At 36.1% G+C, this 20,735-nt stretch overlaps 2 protein-coding genes across 2 annotated transcripts in view; both read left to right on the top strand.

Moving 5' to 3' along the window:
* The window catches only part of LOC120628525 (WAS/WASL-interacting protein family member 2-like), a 35,166-nt gene extending 17,717 nt beyond the window's left edge, over nucleotides 1-17,449 (top strand). The window contains exons 3-8 of the mRNA XM_039896906.1: nucleotides 5,294-5,444; nucleotides 6,032-6,257; nucleotides 7,099-7,205; nucleotides 8,075-8,214; nucleotides 8,460-8,643; nucleotides 17,318-17,449. Of these exons, the coding sequence (XP_039752840.1) occupies nucleotides 5,294-5,444; nucleotides 6,032-6,257; nucleotides 7,099-7,205; nucleotides 8,075-8,214; nucleotides 8,460-8,643; nucleotides 17,318-17,397 (888 nt within the window). The 3' untranslated portion in view covers nucleotides 17,398-17,449. The remainder of the gene's footprint in view (nucleotides 1-5,293; nucleotides 5,445-6,031; nucleotides 6,258-7,098; nucleotides 7,206-8,074; nucleotides 8,215-8,459; nucleotides 8,644-17,317) is intronic.
* A 214-nt stretch (nucleotides 17,450-17,663) lies between these two features.
* On the top strand, nucleotides 17,664-19,608 carry LOC120628526. Its single transcript, XM_039896907.1, has one exon. It carries the CDS (start codon nucleotides 17,677-17,679, stop codon nucleotides 18,565-18,567), a length of 891 nt encoding a protein of 296 aa, XP_039752841.1. The 5' UTR covers nucleotides 17,664-17,676; the 3' UTR covers nucleotides 18,568-19,608.
* Nucleotides 19,609-20,735: the final 1,127 nt, after the last annotated feature.

Raw genomic sequence — 20,735 nt, forward strand, 5'->3', positions numbered from 1 at the left:
AGATCGTAGTATAATAAAAGGAGAATATAAATTGGATACCTGTTGTTGGATAAAAAATATTATTTCTCGTTTTTATATTTAGTACTAGCTGTTTCCCGCGACTTCGTCTGCGTTTTATTTTTATTTTTTGATGTGGCATTAAATTTATTCGTAGTTCTAAAAATAATTAAAGTATTCAGTATCGCTAATGAGGGGTTTGCTGCTGTCCTCTGAGAAGTTCTGTCCTCTAACTCCAACCACAGTTTGGACAAAATTAAACACATATTATAACCTATATAGTACAAAAATAATAATGTAAATCAGTTATAATTTGTCGGAGTTATGGTGTAAAATCGTCAAACACATTCCTCCCCTCTCCCAAAGGAACCGAGCCTAATGTCGGGATAAAAAGTATCCTATATTACTTCTAACACTTCCAAGAATGTGTTCATGAGGATCGGTTAAGTAGTTTTTGCGTGAAAGCGTAACAAACAAACTTACATTCAAATTTATAATATTAGTATGGATTATTAGGGATGGAATCGTAGAAATCAGACAGCTTAAAGCAAAAAATCTATCTTGTCGAACAGAATATGAGTCGTGATATGAAGCGTTCAATACATTAACGGTTAGGCGTGGTTGGACTGTGAACGCCTGCCAAGTCATTTGCAGAATAACAGTGCCAAGTACTTGGAAGTGGATAGTAAAACTATGCAACCCTTGTATGAGGCAAAGTTGTCTTTTGAGCAAATTGAAGAGGTCGTATGTTATGAATTTATGGCTGTGTTTGCTGCCACGGGCGATAAATTGTTGTGGGATGAATATTTTTATGTGTTTGTTGTCACAATGATATTTATATGTTTTAGTTGGAAAACTCACGGGGGTCAGCTAAGGCTTATTAGGTAAAACTTTTGGGGAGATGCTTGGCTGAAATTAGTCAAACATTGGGTAGCGTTTGCCACAGAGTTTGGTAAAATAATGTGAGGTCATGACCTCGTGTTTTGCTATCTAAAGGGTGACTATTTTAGATTACTAACATAGACACTAATTATTGTTTGAAATAATAATACAGTAATAAAATTTTTATTGGATTAAAAGTACAATTTTTTAAAAAGAATAGAATAGAAAAACTTTATTGCAAAACAACACAATCGGAAAAATACAAGGCGGCCTTATCACTAAAAGTGATCTTTTAAAGGCAACCTGAAAAAAGCTCTTCTTTTCATATTGTAAAAAAATTAATACTACGATGTTATCGCTGTTTAAAAAAAATTTTGAACAAATTTACTTTTAGTATTTTTTTTATCACGTTGGGGGCCGACGCACGCTTCGTTTACCGATGGCAGGTCGCCATTCCAGCACATTCAGACCCCAACGTCCATCGGTTCTCCGAGCTATGTGCCCTGCACATTGCCACTTCAGCTTCGCGACTCGCTGGGCTATGTCGGTAACTCTAGTTCTTCTAGGGCTCTCCTCATTTCTGATTTGATCACGTAGTCCATCGCCCGCTGAGTTACTCTGAGCCTTCTTATGAGGCCCATTGTACCTCCTTATGGCGCCTTATTAATGAACGTGGCATAACGTCAGAATAGTTTCGCACGTTTATCAATAAGGCCCATAATTGTTCAAGAAGGAAAACATTAAGAGTCATAATTAAAATTCCATGTCAATAATAAACAATTCTGATACACAGAATGACTTCATGCGTATGTCTTAAAAGGCTTTATTTATCCGTAAATAGCTGCATATTATAATAACGCGAGAACTTTAGAATAATTAAAGGAAATCCGACGCACTGGATTATGTTTTCTAAAGTCTGACTTGGGTTTATCGAAAAAAATAGGTTAAACCAAAACAAAGTAATTTTTAATTCAGTAAAAGTTAAACCATTGATTTAATATGTTAATATTGTAAGGAAAACTATAAAACATAATTTGTACTTATTTAAAATTAGGATCTGCTTTATTTATATTAACTCCTCAAGGGTTTCAGTGTGTCTCGTAAATTACGTAAGTATTAGGCGCACCACACAAACTAAATTTGTAAATATAAGTATTCAGTAGTAGTAGAGGTTTTTTGTTGTAGAGCTTGTCCGGAGAAGTAATGCATGCTAATTTCTGCCGCCAAGAAGCATCGCTGGGTTCCGGTCTGAAGGGCGTGGTTGCCGGTGTTATGACATTCACACGGGGCTTTACACCTTCGCCACAGGTTGATAACAACCCAGGGCGGCGACGTGGTCTTTTTTGCGATGATTATCCACATACCAGTTGGGCTATTGTTAACGGCCCGTTAACGATCCGTTAACGATCCGTTAAAGATTTATTTTAAAAATAATAGTCAATAACAGTGGCGTGCACTTCATACATTCACAAAAGCACTGCCTACCCTAAAATTGGTATATACCTCGTATAGGAGGAGGATTTTTGCCATTTTATGCAATTTTCCTGCTGTATGCATGGTTTATGATTTGGTAATCATCATGATTTCAAACTATTGCCGGCCCATTACAGGGCACGGGTCTCCTCTCAGAATGAGAAGGGTTTTGCCGTAGTCCACCATCCTGGCCAAGGATTCGTAGACTTCACATGATGAATAACTCTCAGGAACTGATATTAAATTGTATAAATTAATTAATAGTTCGAAAAAAACTAAAAAATCTTATTTTTTATATTGAAAATTGGAATAATCTTCTCAGATTAGTGTATTGTCATCGGTCCTCGATATGTCTACAAAGTTTGAATCAAATCTGATCGTTTAAAGTAGGACAAAATCGAGCTCAAAGGGGTCGGTTAAATACAAACATACATACAGGTGAAGCTAATAAAAGCGCGTTAAAAAGGGACTTAACTCTGTAAAGTCAGAAAGTCGTGCTGGGGATCGAAATTGGTTCCTCCGGATAGGAAGCCGAAGCTCTACCCACTAGGATATCGCTGTTTCTTTACAATTGATTAATGTATACAGGAAAATATTAACGAGGATACCCACTAACCGCGATGCAATGGCGCTATTGTTTTATGAATCACGTTACCGCATAAAGCGCGCGTTTGTCATTTGGTTTTCTCTGCGAGCCTCATAATAAGTGATCATTTTGAGTCATCAAAATGAGTCAACGGCGCTTGATCACTCTACGCGGAACGTATGCGACACGACTCTCGTTTCAAAGACTCATAAAAAAAATACTCTTCTACATCTCATACATTACAATGGGACAGAAATATTTTAAATAATCGTTTCGTATTTTAATGATTTTTAATTAAAATGTGACAAAGTAACTAAATACGTGATTTTTTGGGAAGTACTCACGGTACATTTCGAATAATTTCGAGAAACTTATTTACAAGGTGTACGTAATCCGAACAATGATGCAACAAAAAGCAACATAGTTGATTGCCGTATTATGGTAATCCGCTATTTAGCTTCTAGTAATTATAGTAATCCAACTACTTTGCAACTAGTTTCTCGAAATTATTCGAAATGTTGCGTGAGTATATCCTAAAATTATTCGCCAGGGACGTTATTTACCCGGGACAAACATACTATGACTTCTTGAAATATAAATTTGTTGCTGCGTTAAAAAAAACAAAGGAAAAAACACGGTTTCGATTTTTTATTTGTCAGACGACTATACAGGAAAAGCAACACCAGGGCCCGTAGACTTGTTTTTGCGGTATAAAAAGTGTGACTTGCATACCTTTAATAAATTATATGTATGCAAAACCGCGTTTTTCTGGTGCTATGTATGAAGGACAAACAAACGAACAACCTTTCGCATTTATAATTTTAGTGTCATGAGGATGATTCATAGGGAACTACACTTCAATGCGATATCTTTGCTTGTGGTTTGTGCTTTGAGCATACGCATGCTAATTGATCGTACCGTTTTGCGTCACTTCTAAATGGACATATACTTGTTTTAACAAACCAGTGGAACTGTGTTCTGTATCACGGTTCAAGAGAAACCGCGCCTCGTTCATGCTTTGAACACCATCATGAATCTCTCAACCAAAGGACGTCCTCAGCTGTATATAATGTTTTAATAGAAATTTTACGCGCTGTTGTCTTGAGTCCACTATCTAGCTTCCTGTAAATACTTTGAAATCGTCTTTTTACTTTGAGATTTGGTCTACCAACACTCCAGTATCTTGGGACTGCAACGTTCATCGTTAATCTTATTGTCTTTAAAACTATTTTTATATGCTATAAAATAAAATTAATGACTATTATAAAAAAAGCGTCTTCGGGTCCGCGTCGAGTTTTGTCAGTAACTCTGCTTAAATAATTTGATTTCTGCCTATCTTGCATCAAATGTTTTAGCCTTCGATTATGTCCACTGGCACGGCATTAAGGAAAAGAAGATGGTTACCCTTGTTTGATATTACACGTAATAATTCTACCCGTGTGCGCCCAAGCGCCCACAGTCGGAAGGAAACTGTGGCATAAGATTATCATTTTGTCCTTTCCCCGTGGAGAAAATGTCTCCTGACCATGCTAGCCGTGCGGTATCTCATTTGTATAGATAGAGATGCTCAAAACATCTCTCTTCAATGCTTGTGCAGTGACACCGACCTTTCTGATTAGGCTCATAGTTTGCGACAATGTTTCCGAAAAAAAAGTTACGGCAGACGCACTGCCGATGATTTAGTTGTTGTGTTGTGGACAATTTAATTGATAATTCTTTGTTTACAACCATTCCAATTTGTCTACATACGATGACTTATTACGATGTGACCTTTTTATGAATGAATCATTTAATGTTATGTTATGACTTCAAAGTATATACGCAAGAATGATTCATTCGGTAGTAAAATATAAAACGTTGAATGAAGGCGGTATATATTTTTTAATGGGAGAAATTAATGGTGGTCACTTACCTAACCTAATAACCGTTACCTCATTCCGAACCTCAACCTCACCGAAAATCATTACCTAAAACATCATTTCCATGATACATAGGAAGAACTACCGAATACCAAGGCCATCTCCGGTTTCTCTCAGTTTATATTTAAAAAGATGAAAGAAAACGGAAAATAAGATGGAAATTGGAAAAGAGGACCTCCGGCCAGAGTCCGAGACTACCTCATGAAGGATAAAAAAAATTGCCGCCCATTGCCACTTCAGCTTCGCTACTAGTTGGTGGACAACTGGTTTTTTTAAGGATGTCCTCATTTCTTGTCTATGATTAAATAATAAAGATATTCCGAGCATAGCTATGCTCTATGAGGACGTCCTTACAAGAACCAGTTGTCCACCAGCAATTCAGCAATGTAAAAATTTGAACTTCGACACTTTCTAAACGTTTCTCTATTTGTTTCAGAGTTCATCGGACTCCGTGCTGACGACGGGAACAATTTCAGAACGCATAACAAACTTACAGCAGTCCTCTGAGCAAAGCCTGCAACCCCACGTCGCTTCAACGCTGCAACGGAATAGGAGCTCCTTGCATTCGGGGTCCCAGACATCTTTGGGTACTTATATCCATTTTTAACTTATTGGTATTATATATATACGTATACGTATTAAACGTAACGGGGATGTGTTTTTTTTTGTATAAAAGTTCGTTAAAAAAATAACAAAATTAACTTATTTTTTAATTGATTTTGATTAAATTAAACTTAAACTCTTTACTATATGATGCGCATAGGTCATGTTTCTCCCATTAGTGATTTCAGTTACTTATGGTATTGTTTAATAAGTGTAGCTTTTGTGGTTAACAACCGCTCCATAACTAATTTCTCTATGCGTACTTAAAACGTCAGTTCAAAGAAAACTAGAAATTAGTCTTGTGAGCACGTCCCGTCCGCTCTCCGCCGCTGCTAAGAGCAAGATCAAATACAAACTGTCAATCAACCCAGTCAACGCTGTCAACCGGTTAATCCATTCCTGATACCGGTTTCAAATATTAACCGATTACAGGAATATTGACGAGCTAATATGCTTTTATGGTACCAATAATCACCCAGTTTTTGACCCCTGCTCGACGTAGAAAAAGACTATGATAGAGAGTTACTTTATCCGCCTTCAGACATTAATTAAGATTAACCCAATATTACAGGCGGTTCAATGACCTCCCTTACATCAGCACCTCCAACGCCCGCGCCCGCATCTTCATTGTCCACATCAGACTTGACAGAAAGGCCAAGAGTTAGCCACGGCAAGCCCAACCTAGCGCCGAAGCCGCCGACGGTGTCCCCAGCGCCCGATAGGCCTTCGCCCCCGCCCAAGAAGCTGATCGTCAACGGGAAGCTGGCTGCACGAGCACAGAGCATGAGGATGCCCAGGTAACTATAATTTCTTCATCATTCATTATTTCATTAGGTTTATAATGTTACACTGGGCCACTTTTCTTATAGGAGAGAGGGCTTTAAAGAAAATTAAAAAGAACCATATCCCAGTTTCAAACTCAAAAGTGTTTGATTCATGTAAGCCTTATCACAGTCACTTATGAAGCGTACATACATATAAAATGTTACCACTAATTTTAGGTAATGGTGTTAACTGCATTCATTACCTTAAAACTAAAGCTAGGAGGGTTCCAAACGCGCCCTGGTCTAAGAAGACCCCACAACAAACTTAGCCAGGTTTTTTTCTGTTATCACCATATCACTGTCGAATTAATATTAAGCTGTCAATTTAGAGCAATTCATAACCAAGCTTTTTTTAACATACATGCAATCCTTACTATAAGCTTACGTTGTATATAAACTTTGATCTTATTGAGAGAATTAATCTCAAGGATTTCATCTGATAATTTGTTATAAAATGATATACAATTACCCTTAAATGAATCAATAATTTTATGCAGCGGAGTAAACTGCACTACAAGTTTTTTTTTAATATACTTTGTTTAACTTGTGTTATTTAAGTTTATGTATTTTTTGTGGTGTGCAATAAAAGTATATTCATTCATTCATTCATTCAAACACCCAGCCAATGAAAAATGTTCATGTTCGTCACACAAACATTCTTCAGTGGACTCAGAAAGGAGGGTCGCTGCCCACTGTGCCAATCGGACGAACCCAAATTACGTTAAGCTCGAAAGGGTACGGGACACGTGGGCAGAGCTCTTTGAACTGTACTGATGCTAATTTGATAAAGTTTTAAGTGAACGTGTGTTTTTAGATCGCCGCCAGTGTCGCCCCCCTCCCCGGCCGGCGCGCCGGGTTCCCGCCCGCCGCCGCCCTGCGCCCCGCCGGTCGTCGCCACAAAGAACCCCGCTTCACATTTTGGTATGAAATGTATATTAAAAAAAAACCCATCATAGTCTCGGACTCTAGGTCTTTTAGCTTGGAATGCAACGTTTTTTACATCAGAAGGAGACTTTTTTTTTTAAATGTGTAACCGAATTACGAAAAAATGTTTATTTTAATTTATTTATACACTTTATTTGTGCACCACAAATAGAAAAAAAAAAACAATGGACGGAACAAAAATAAACTTAAAATGTAGGATACAAAGGGCGGCCTTATCGCTAAGTAGCGATCTCTTCCAGGCAACCTTAGGATTAGGAAAACCAAATGTTGAAGGGTGCATGAGTATATTTCGTAAGGAATCCCCTGTAAAAATATTAAATCAAAAGAAGCATATTTATTTTTCCATACAAACGAATTCGAAACATAATATTTTTGAAGTAAACACTTCTATGACAACCCTATTGAAGATAAAAGACCGACACGCGCATAGTACCTACGCTATGCGACGCGTACCTAATAAAGTGACATTAATCACATGATTTTAATATTCTTGGGCTGTGCTTTCAAGGGCTGTGTCTGATTTCTTTCAAAAAAAGTTCTGGCAATGGTTTACTGTAAAACTTTTCCAAAATCTACAGATGGCAGATTGAATTTAGTATTGCTATCCTTATCTAAGGGGAAGAATATGAAAAAGATAGCACTACTCTATGCTCTCCCATCGGATGATTATGAATAAGATTGATTATTTATCAATTTCGGGGGTAAGACTATTTTGACTTTCTTTAGAAGATACCTTAATTTTTTCTATCAGTCTCTCTTTCTCACATAGGTTAGCTATATCCTCGCACCGATATATTGATGTTTTCAGCTCGGCCATCATAGCGTTACATTATTGCGTGTTGCAGGAACACTCCGCGCGTCGCGAGGGCTTCGCCCCCCCGGCGTGTGTCCCCCGCCGCCGCCGGGCGCTCCGCCACCGCCGCCCGCGCGGGCCGCGTCCCTGGCACAGCCCCCTCCGCCACCACCACCACACTTCCGATTACAAGTGAGCGGCCATTTTATCGTTTTCACCAACCTTAGCTCAGTGATATATACTCGTATATACTGCGGTCCCACAAACGTACATTCTTTAGAAAAGTAAGAGGTGTGTGCTAGAATTCCAACTCAGCCCCCCGAAAGTTGAGTCGAAGTTCCACCTTCTATCACCGCTTCCCCATCGATTGTAACTATTTTATAAAAAAAAACTTATAGTGGAATTTAAAAAAAAAACGTTTCCCCACGACTTCGCAGAACAACAGACACGAACATATGAACGAAGAACCACCCGCGCCCGCGCCTCCAGTCCGAGGCTCTTCCATGCGATCGGCTGACCTGGAGGCCAGGTTCGCGGAGCTGTTCAACCCGGCAGCCAGCTTCCCGATACCCGACCCCTTCCTGCGCATCACTAAGGGGTACAGCAGCACTACTGTCGCTGGTAAGTACGCGTGATACCACCCATCATGAAGTAGTTAAACTTTGTATCGAGTAAAGCTAGTACCCTTTGCTCACTTACCGACTCGACGCCGTTTCAACTCCAACTTTCAATTCATAGTCGACCACTCTTCATTTACTTGTGAAACCAGTACCCCTAGTATATAATTTATACGCTCCTAATCGAAGGTCTGATACGACATTCGATACTCAGTATCGTCAAAGTAAAATAAAACTTATGCAAAATTGTTTTAAAGCTCCATATTGTCCACACTTTTACAGCAAGCACTCTTGCCGAATTACGGAAAAGGATTAAAGATTTGTGCATTGTCGTAGTATGTAAAAAAATAATTGCGACCCTTAAGCGAATAGAAATTTGGTCTATTTTGCTTTGACGTTACAGTGTGTCGATACTGGAAAGCAACTCCACGATCGCGAGCGTGAAAATCTGATACTAAGGGTATTGTGAATAGTCCACACATCATCATCTCGAGTTGACAACCCATTGCAAACGATGGCAAAGTGGACTTTATGGTCAGTGTCGAGTCGGCAACACGTCGCCGATTCATCGTCGACTATGTTTTCAGTTTTCATAACAACTTACTTTATGTCGCACGACATAAAGCTCACTTTTCCATGTTCCAATTTAGAGTTTGCGTCTTGTCGGCGTAGAGTCGATAGGGTGTGCGGATGGCTTAAAAGATTGGTGGTAATTCGGTTAAGCACAAAATACTAAACAGAAGTGGCAGCTCTATAATCGAAAACCGACCGTGATAAAGAACAACGTTACGTCTTCCTTGTACAAATGTACATAGACTGAAATTTAATTTCTACAAAGTATATCAGCGCAGACAATAGTTTCTCACCTAAGAAAAAATACCACCTAAGTAAACATACCTTTTATAAAAGGGCTTCCAAACCTGGGCGCCGCGGCGCAATTTAAAGTACAGCTTAAAAAAACATTTTTTATTTTGTTTGTGCAACGGCCTGTCCCACAATTGGCCATTAATAAACTCTTTTCGTTATTCTTTGTCGTGGTGGTATAATTAATTAGAAATTAAAAAAAAAAGTTGAAAATTAGTCAAGAGTCGAAGAAAAAAAAATTGGTTAAATTAATAATCTTTCGGGAGTCGGTTGAAATGTATAACCATCTTTTTTCCACTGTTCCTTGTTGAAAACTATACTTTTCAACAGGGAACAGAGCTGTCAATAATTTAATTTAGTTTAGGTTTCATGTATAACCGAATTGGCACTCTTATTGCACCAAACGCTGACTTTTAAAAGCCCAATCGTATCTAGCTACTCCATTCTAAAATGATTTTAAAATAAAAGTAAAAAGTTCATGTCTATTCAATTGAAAATTATCAACAAATTGAATCCATAATTGATATTAAGTACTCATATATTGCAACAAATTCAATACAGAGATACTTCATTATATTTTTTATTAAAGGGGAAGTATGGATTGATTTTTGTTACTCTATGGAACCAGAAAGGATGGGCAGATCTTGATAAAAATTGTCACAGTGATAGATTACAGTTAAGAGTAGCAAATAACCTACTTTTTATCCCGGGAAAAGTAACGGTTCCCGCGGGATTTTATAAAAGCAAAAGATATCGGGGACAGCAGCTAGTCTTAAATAAATTAAACAATTGGATGGCAATATTAAATTCGTCATTGAATACATATTAACGCAATTTAAAATTTTATAACATTAATGAAATTTTATGGGGTAACTGAGCGATAGGCAAAAAGTCAAAAATAAGTGTCTCTATTGCTTGCTTGTGTGAGTTATTTTTATGTTACTTGGGATTCCATATATTACATATATTTTGTTAGAATATTCCTTCAGCAACCTCTATTGACAATCTGTCTGTTACTAATTAATACTCTAACAGAATATCACTCAAAATAAGTTCCTCGTCTAATGAGTTACCGCGAAAAAACACTGATTGACTATTCCCACGTTATGCTACGCTTATTTATAAAGCACCTTATAACTAACATTGTTAATTATATTGCGATGAAACTGCCAGGAATGTCACTATTAATTAAAAAATAAGTGCGCTTGTCTAAAGGAGGCATAAAAATGATGGTCAGATTTTTTAAACAGTTTTTCGACTCTCCTGTAAAGTAAGCATAAGGGTACTTGCGCAGTATTTAGCAATGTTAGTTACGCGATACAGACAGACAGATCGTTATGGAAACAAAACCCAGATTCTCTGATAGGTGTATCATTACTTGTGCGCTTTCATTTTTGTCTTTAATTACCAAAATAAACCGTTTTCATTCAACGGCCCTTTTCATACTTTATATTGTGTAAAGTAAGTTTTAAAATAAAAATAGAAAAAAAATTTGAACGATTAAAAATTAGTAGTTTTTGCAACTTTTGCGTAATGAGGGTAATTTCAACACGAGTGTTGTTTTTTAAATAAGACAGCACGAGGGTTAAAATACTTGATTACGTATAGTTGCAGATAATATAATACTTAACACTAAAACTTAACTAAAAGGTAGTTTGTATGTTTTATGTGTTTCTTTGTAGACAATTAAGTATCCTTTCCTTTATTAAAGTATTAGTAATGATTATTGATTAAGATGAGGTAAGATGATAATTAAAGCGCACGAGTTTTGACACACATATTGACATTAATAAAATGTTATAAGCTCGTATCTTTAATGTCTGCAACAGTTCTGTGACAAAATTGACGTTTCAAATATTAGCTCGTAGTTTCAGGAGAATAAGGGTTTAGACTTTCTAGATTTTGACAAATGGTGCAAATTCTGTTGTACTCAAAACTAAATTTGCAAATCTAAAAATAGTCACAATGAAAGGCTTTCTGATATTTTAAGACTCGTCAATATAGTTCAGTTTTAAAAATTTGTGTGCAACATAATTTGACACTAATAGTATATTATGTAGAATAGAATTTAGAAATCCTGTTGTGTATTAAATGTAACGTAAAGCTGATCAGATTTAATATTAGTACTGTTTAACGTAAAGTGCCTTATAGGAATAGATTTTGATAGAAAAACCTTGTTAAAAAGACTAAAAGACTTACAGACATGGAAAGGAGCACCATTTTGAATAAAATAAAAAAAGCTATAATTTTCTGTCCCTAAATAATATGATTTAGGCAACACTTATTACGAAAAATAATTACCGGATAGTTTACATTTTGGTTAATATTTTATACGTCAACAGATAAAAATCTACGTCACGTTAGATATACATTCCCATTAATTATAAATTTAAAGTAAAAGTACCCAAATTTAAGAATATTGTTTGTCGTTATACGTGTTATATAATTGTCTGTATACGTGGCTGGAATGCGATCTCTTTCTTATCTTTTTTCATTCCTTCATTACAAAAGTACTTATGTTGTATTCCTTGGGCAAGCTAGTAAGCCATAAAATATTGAAACAATATCCATATAAGAAAGGTTTACCTCCTTATTTTACTTATAGAAATTGTCTGCTCTACAGACTATATAAAACCAGAAAAAATAACTATAATTCAAATAAAATTACATGCTAAACATTGACATTGAATATATTGCAATGAATACTATAAATTGAAATATTAAACTTAACTTTTTGATAACTGTATATGTAAAAAATAAAACAATATTTTTTATCCGTTTCACTCAAGTCAGCGGTAATGGGTATTTTAAGCAATATGTAAACAGGTTTTTTCTGTTGACCGATACAAATAAATTAACCGATTTGGGCGATGACAATATGTCAAACAAGATTGAATAAATAATTAATAATTTATAATAAAAAAAAATTATAAGGGCGAAACGCACACAACCTTTGCTCTTAGTAAATAGTCATAAAGAGTATACAAGTAAATAAGTATTGTTGTACATATAGACAATTAAGTGATATGTACAAGTCAAGACAAGGATTGCATAATATTATTTTATAGATATTATGGGGTAGACAAAATTTGGGGATTTATGTTATGTTTACGATAAAATAAATATATTATATTATATTTACTGTTATGGCGCATGATTGTATGCATGTGTGATGTAAAATTGTTTATCTTTAAATCGGTGTAACTTATGTCAGCCGCCATCTTGTAATGGTACAATTTAAAATGGCGTCGACATTTTACTTTGCGCAAGAAGGGGACCGAGCATCAATTATGTCAAACTCTAAAGGGAAGTCAGTTTTTACCTGTGATGATAATTGTATTGTTTTCTCAGTTGTGACTTTTCTTTGACATAACTGATACCATGGTCCTTATATAGGACAAGTTGCATCGCTGGATAGAAAATGAATCGAAAATGACCGATATGATAGATTTACTTCATTTATTAATAATATTAATTTTCATTTAGTCTATTCTATATTGCTCACTTTTCTTATATTTTAGTACATTTGGTTTTATTTAGTACGGATATATAAGTATGTTTAAAATATCCGTTATATAGAGTGAAAAGTAACTCCTTTGAGTAATTTAATTGCATTTGAAGTTAAATTAAAAGACTGTTTGAAATTGAAAAATGCTTTTATATGAATGGCAATATATGTGTTTTATCACAATCATGTTTGATACATGATCACAGACGTTTTTCATTTGGGTAGAAATAAAATCATGGGAGGTTTTCATAAACATTTTTATGTCATTCGATTTGAGTCACCCAAGACCAAAATATTATTATAATTTTTATTTTTATTTTATTTTATAAGACAATTATTTTTAATTCGATTACTTAATGTTAGTGACGTTGGTGTAGTGTATTTTTATGTTGAGTCATTATACTAATCATATATTATGTTCGTAGAAAAATATAGTTTAAAGTATTGGTGTATTAACCTTTTCCTTTGGCTGAGGGCGGAGATTATAAGTATCAACTATAGTTATTTTTGGAAGTATTTAATCTACGCGGCAATAAAATTAAATTGAAGTGTAAGATTTTCTATCTCTGTTTCTCGCTTTGCAATTAATATCAAAGCGTAATCCTTTCGCTCGCACATATTATGCCTGTATCCAAACCTGAATTTTATGCTTTAATAAGAATAGTTGAGTCAAAAAAATGCTTATAGCCTGGTAATAAGAGCTAATTTGTGTGCGCAGATAACTTTTAGATGGAGACATAAAATCCTACCACCCTTTTCAACAGACTCATAGTGAAAAGGATGGCACTACTTTTAGTCCTCTCAAAGTTAAGTTATAAGTTTTGAGTACATCCGAATTAGCGTTTTTTTATGACTTTATTTTAAAATATTTTAGTATTTGATACGTATAGTTTGCGCCTTGAGCCTTGCACGTAGGAGTGATATCCAGAATCTTAAATAGCTACTTAAAATTTAAGAGCACATTATTAGAATTTACACAATTTTTATTTGCTCTCAAATATTAAGTGGCTTTCCAGTATTCGGGTGTTACAATGCCTATTTTGAAATGTTTATGTAGTTAAAAAAAATGTTGTGATGATCCTTTTGTTTATATTTAGTGAGGTGCCATTATTGCAATATGTTTTGTAACCGCGAGCCTGCTTGGGATAATTATTTTGTTTTCGTTTGCAAAATTTAATTTTTCAATCATCGATTTTCACTCGATGTCTTAACTGTTTAAATTTATTGTGTTATATAACAAAAAAATAAACTGTTGTCATTTGTACAAAGATTTAATTCGTGGATTTGCCCGCTCTTTAATTTCAATTCATTAATACAATATGGTTAGTGTATTTTAACAGTGATTGATTTATTTATCATATGGTTATTAAAGATCAGGGTTAGACTGGTACAATTTTCTTAATCTACATTTTGAGAACAAAAAACTTAGTAAGTTTTTTATGAACGAATCTTAATAATATTCGCTTTGAACGAGTAATATTTGGAACCGGTTTAATTTCTTTAAACCGGTTAAAGAAGTAATCTATTAACCAGTTAAACGGTTTTCGTATTTGAACGTTGGTTGGGTTGATTAACCTCCCGGGTTAGTTTTCTCAGTTAGGAGCGCGGTGTATTTTCTTGACCCCCGGAAAACAAACCGGTTAGAGAGCGGTTTGTAAAATCCCTTAACCGTTCGGTTCGAACGATACCGTTATAACCTAAATAAAATACATTTTTTGGTTCAAAACCGGTCTAAGGTCTTGATATAATTGCATTCTTAGGAACGCCTAGTAGGAATAGTATAAAATTGATATTTAGGATGAAAACAGGGAAAATCGGTGTCTTGGCAAATCAGCGACTGAAATCTTTGCACTTTATTCCGCGCATATCTTTTCAAACAGTAGAGCTTTAAACAATCCCATGCTTCGAGCATGCATTGAGCAATGCAAACTGGTATTTGTGATACAGTGATGTATGATGCTTAATATTTATATTATCGATATTAATTATTATTATTTTTTGAACAATAAAAAGAATAAATATTATGCGATGTGTTCAAACATTTCATTTTGATATACCTAACATGTGTTGTGGTCGCTTCACTGTGGACGTCATGTGCTTTGGAGCCGTTCTATAACAGTTTTAGGAAAACTGTTTTTATTTGCGCATATTTTAATAAAAGAAAATTAACTACAACGCTTACACTGTGGACGTCATATGCTTTTGAGGAGTTTTCATTAAATTTTTTATTTTTTTTTTTAATTAAAAAAAAACATTAATATGTTTATCAAAAAGATTAAAAATAGGTTCCGACGAATTGAGAACCTTTTCCTTTTTACTTTGTTAATTAATTAAATATCTGGTAGTACAATCAACATGGACACAATATAATTACGTAAAATAAATTATCGACATCACATTCCTTATATTTTCCCCCTTTTAGGATAGATACATTAAGATAAGATTCCAGTTTCTTTTCTCAAATTAGTAGAATATGATAAGTTTTTAGTAGATACAAGTAAGATATTTGAATTTTTTGGTAGATATATCTAAGATATTTCGATTTGTTTCGTAATTTGTTCATCACGCATTTGCCAGTGGTCTGCATGCTGACGGGTAAGTTTTTGTCTTGATATTTGTAGCATGTACTTTGCATGTCTTCGTCCATCGGGAATCGCTATACTCAGGAGCATGTTAAGATCTTTCTAGATTTATTCGTATAGCTTTATGAAACATTTCCTTTGTCACCCGTGTCACTTCTAGCTGTTTTTGAATCCCTTAAATGAGTGAAATGGGAGGTGGTAGTTTTTAAAAAAAGATAAATTTCTAAAAGTTCTTATTTTTGGGGACTAAGCATCCTATATAACTATATAGGGTTTAACTAAATTTCGACCCTTACACTAATAACCGCTAGTACCTATACAATATATAAATAAATAAATATTCTACGACAATACACACATCGCCATCTAGCCCCAAAGTAAGCGTAGCTTGTGTTATAGGTACTAAGGTGACTGATGAATATTTTTATGAATAACATTCATAAATACTTATAATATACATAAACACCCAGACACTGAAAAACATTCTTGTTCATCACACAATCATTTTCCAGTTGTGGGAATGGCGAACCCACGGCCTTGGACTCAGAAAGCAGGGTCGCCGCCCACTGCGCCAATCGGCCGGCTATCCATATTGAGGAATCTTGCTGATAAATAGAACAGCTATCCATTGCTGATCAGATTATGTTGAGCGCGCGAATTAAGTGGATAGTGGAACTTTTAGTTGGACTCTAATTGACTCGTGGAGTTCTTCAGCTTAAGATCAGTAGAACTGAATGAATACTTAATAATACTTCGCCTGAGAGGAATGCAAGGCGATACTTCAGCCACTGAATTATTTAAAATAGCAAATTGTTTAAATAGAGGTGTGTTTAGTGTCAAATCTGGGTCCAAAGGGGAATGCCCCTCCTTCAAACAGAATTATATTATTAAAAAAATGCCAAATTATATATTTTTACGGGGGTTAAAAATTAAGGTTGTGATTTTTTTTTACTAATCTGTCTTTTGTTTCAGCTAAGAGCTTGCATCCTCATTTCATTTTAATTGCACTTTCATAATGCATGTAACACTCTCCAGAATATCAATTGGCAGAAGCGATATCTTTCAACTTATGACACCCAAACCAGTCGCGTGTTAGTGATGTTTTGCATGGATGAATCGATACTAAGTGATGTAATCGCTTCTGTAGTGCGTTCCAAATGCGATAAAAGGCAAAAACGTTAGCGAAATCGATCCCAAAAGTACCCTACTAATTCATTTTAATAATTATGATTAATTTATGCTGTTCCCCCCATTTCTCGTGCTGACCATGTGAACGGCTTCACCAGTAGGGCTAACATGCGCAAAACGAGATCATTAGGTCCACAATTTTCTCGTCCTATTTCTCTGTAATAAAACTAGAAACGTGGGTTATCTCGTGATCGCGCACCACGAGATAATTATGTTAGCCCTACAGAACGATCCCGCCACATCAAACTTTATCAGCATTCGCTCTGACTTGATCAGAATTGTTAGTCTGTATTGTGAAATTATGTACCTTTAGTAAAGATTTCGTCGCTTTCGCATATCGAAACATTACACCGTTATGGGAAAGTGGAACAAACCTCGATTTGGAGTCGCAAATTACCTGATTACGAACGAATTTTAAATTTAAAACAAGTTTTCCTTACTCGAAACAACTCTGCGATTGCGAGAGTAGGTATCAATCTAAGGGTTGGTATATTGCATTGTGCGAGAGTTAATTAACATATGCCTACGTGTTGTAGTAGCAAACAAGGCCCCCGCCCCGGCGCCGCCTCTTCGCCTGCCGCTGGCGGGCTGGTCCGGGACGTCGAGCGCATGCTAGCAAACGCGGGGGGCGCCTGTGCCTCCCCCCGCGCCCCTCGCCGCCCTTCACCTCGCACACATCGCGCACCCCGCGCATGCGCTGCTCTCAGTAGCTCACGCGCTACTGGGACCAGCCAGCACCATTGCCACCGCGAAACAAGAACAACAAAAACAGCCCATAGAAGTATCCAAGACTACAAGCGACAACGCAGCCACAAAAAAGGCAACGAGTAACGTTAACGTTGCACACAAGACCGACGAACAAGATCCATCGCTGTTGCCGATTGAACAACCTTACATGTCAGAAGATGACGTCAGCGACCTCAGAGACGTGGTCGACGCTATTAACAAACTATGCGCAACGATGAAGACTTCATACGACGAGTACGAAGACTGTGAAGATGCTCAAGACGACGATGTTGATAACATTTGTACAGAATTGGTAAATCCGAATGAAGTTTTATTTGAGAAGATCCATGTAGTAGATAAATGGTGTGATACCGAACCTAGTGTGTCGTCTCCGGAGCTTACAGTGGTACCAGTGGAAACGTGTGTAGATACGAATTATACAGTTACAGAGCCCGTTGTTAAAACTCCAGAAGTAATGAAACCACTAACATTTGAGACATGTAAAACCTATAGGTTAAGCGAATCTGGTAATGAACCAGTCATAACAGAGCCAACAGAGCAGATTGTTGCTGAATCGATTCCACAAAAAGTAGAAGCGTACAGTTGGAGTGAAACAGTCCCCTTAGCTTCCGAACCGGTATTCGAGAAAGTGAGGTGTTATAAATCGGAGGGCGACGCAATCGAACTTCAGAAACCAGTTGCATCAACAAGCATTGAAGTAGCTAGAAATATTGTAACAGAGAGATTCGAAGAGATGGAACCAATTACATTGGACGTAGAAACAGTTCAGTGCGACCCTATGAGTGAAATGTACTATACGGCATCGTCCGAAGTGAGTCTACTGTCAGATGTCGATTTTCAAGATAAAGTTCAAACGGAGGACTCTGATAAGGAGAAAGACGATAGGAATAGTGTAATGACAGGCCACGTTGCCGCGATGAGGGAACGGTTCGAAAGTATGACGCGAACCAATACGCCTTGTCCGGATCTAATACGATCCACTTCGCCTTCTTTCGAAGTATTTAGAAACGTTAGCGCATCTCCCGACAAATTAGAATAAATATTACAGACTCTGTAATCGCATTTAAATAAGTGTCTACAGACTTGCCAATATGCCATGCGATATTAAATTCAGACACATCCAAAAAGTCAACGAAAAAGATAAGTTTCAGTGTTCGAACGCTGGAACAGTATTAGATGTTTTGATATAATATATTATTTAGTATGGATGGACAGATTTGCTCCTTCAACAGGAACTTTTCTGACAATTAGTAATTGGTGGCGACTGGTCATATTCATACAATATTTGCGGGAGCGATAATATTAAGGGTTTTGTATGAATATATCTAGATGGCAAATTTGTTAAATCGTACCCACTGTACCGTAGCGTGATGCCGATGTTGGCACATCTGTAGATGGCTAATAGCGGAATTAATGAAATCGAGCTAATTAAAATATGTTTACTAAATGGTTAGGTAGGTTCCTAGTTATTGTATTAAGTAGTTTGAAGTAAACCTTGCTGGATTATGCTGATATTCGTATTTAGGACCAAAATACAAATTACACGTTTGTTATGTAAACAAGTTCTTACCAATTTCTTAACGATGTGTCCATTTAAGTTCCTCTAAATCAGTCAAGGATTTATATGATTTTCGGAAGCAAGCTAATTGGCGCCAAATCTGATGTATAAAATCTTTAAAGGAGACTAAATTTCAGGTCTCATAGGGTCGTCCTTTCCAACAGGGAACATTATGAAAAGGACAGCACTAATTTACACCTGCTAATTTTAGTTTAGATCAGACATGATTTACAGCACAAATATCGGCACCAATATATGCTACGTAGACTAAACTTAACGTCATTTTTTATATTCAAGTTTAATATTATGTACCTTGTATTTAATGCTGTAGACTTAACTTTCAAGCCTTGCAAGTTCTGACAAACAGATTCAGTGTTAAAGAGATGCTGTGAATACGGATATAAATTGTTACTACCTCCAAGAATTACATTGATGTCTATTCTGTTGTAAATAAAGCTTGAGATTTCTAAAAATAGTGCTATCCTACTCCAGTAGGGCTAGCACGGGGGGAGATAAAAATTATATCCCCTGACTAGGGATATAATTAACGTGCCAACCTGCTAAATCACTGGAATATCAAAATAGGAGAAGTTCACCCCCGTTTATTAATACAGATCTATTATTTCTAGTGCTCTGAGAGTTGATAAATTTATATCCTTTCCCCGGGGATATAATTGTCTCCTGCCCATGCTAGCCGTGCAGGGGGATATAAGGTGAGAAAACAGCACTACTTTTACACCTGTCAATTTAGTCAGATATTTGTCTGCAACAGAATCGGCAGAATGGGCCTAAACCGAATATCAATTAAGTATAATATTTTATTTAAGGTGGTTGGGTATTTGTATACTTACGAAACTTACCATACATTTCCGTTACTCGTTAGTCCCTTCTTATATGGTGCCTTAGATTTAAGTTTCGGTCCTCTAGAATAGATGGAATGTCTGTAAGTTTTTACTTAAGTATAGCAGTATTTAACCTTGATCCATTACTAGTCCTCCTGTGTTAGTACCAGATGTTTATCATTGCCCCATGAACGTGCCAACTGATGTTCATACATAGGGTTGTGATTCATCTACCCAAAGAAATCCTCCCCAAAATCAATGATTATTAATTTTATGATATTTGGTCCTCTTGATTTCATTTAAAATCTATGCAATATGCACGACTCGCGCGCAAAGTCGACCTGCGACGGATGGCAGGGATGTTCGTAGACTATCCCAGGCGTGTAACCAGTGAGTTTCAAGAACTTACACGTAGCACGACATACCAATAGTCCTCTCAAAAATTACAACAGCGTCTAATGCCAACTTACGTTGCATACACGGGAAAAGTGTGCACTCCGATATTGACACGTTGCACACGTAGGATCAGTTTGTCTCTAGCTTCTTCATTACCGCGATCATAGCGATTGTTCTTGCCTGAATTTAAAACTAATGCTTAAACTGTTTTTCAACTTTTATAAATTATATCGACAATATTCATTAGCGCAAAAAAGAGTAATCTACTAACGATTGTTATCACCAATTGGAGTGTCTTTGTTGGTTAACGTTCAGATTTTTAAATACAACAATAAAGTAATTACCTATTTGGAGATGCCACCATAAACTTACAACAAATATTTGATATAGAGGTTTTACAAGTAAATGCAG

The sequence above is a fragment of the Pararge aegeria genome, chromosome 13 (assembly GCF_905163445.1).
Source record: "Pararge aegeria chromosome 13, ilParAegt1.1, whole genome shotgun sequence".
In the NCBI taxonomy this organism is placed as follows: domain Eukaryota; kingdom Metazoa; phylum Arthropoda; class Insecta; order Lepidoptera; family Nymphalidae; genus Pararge; species Pararge aegeria.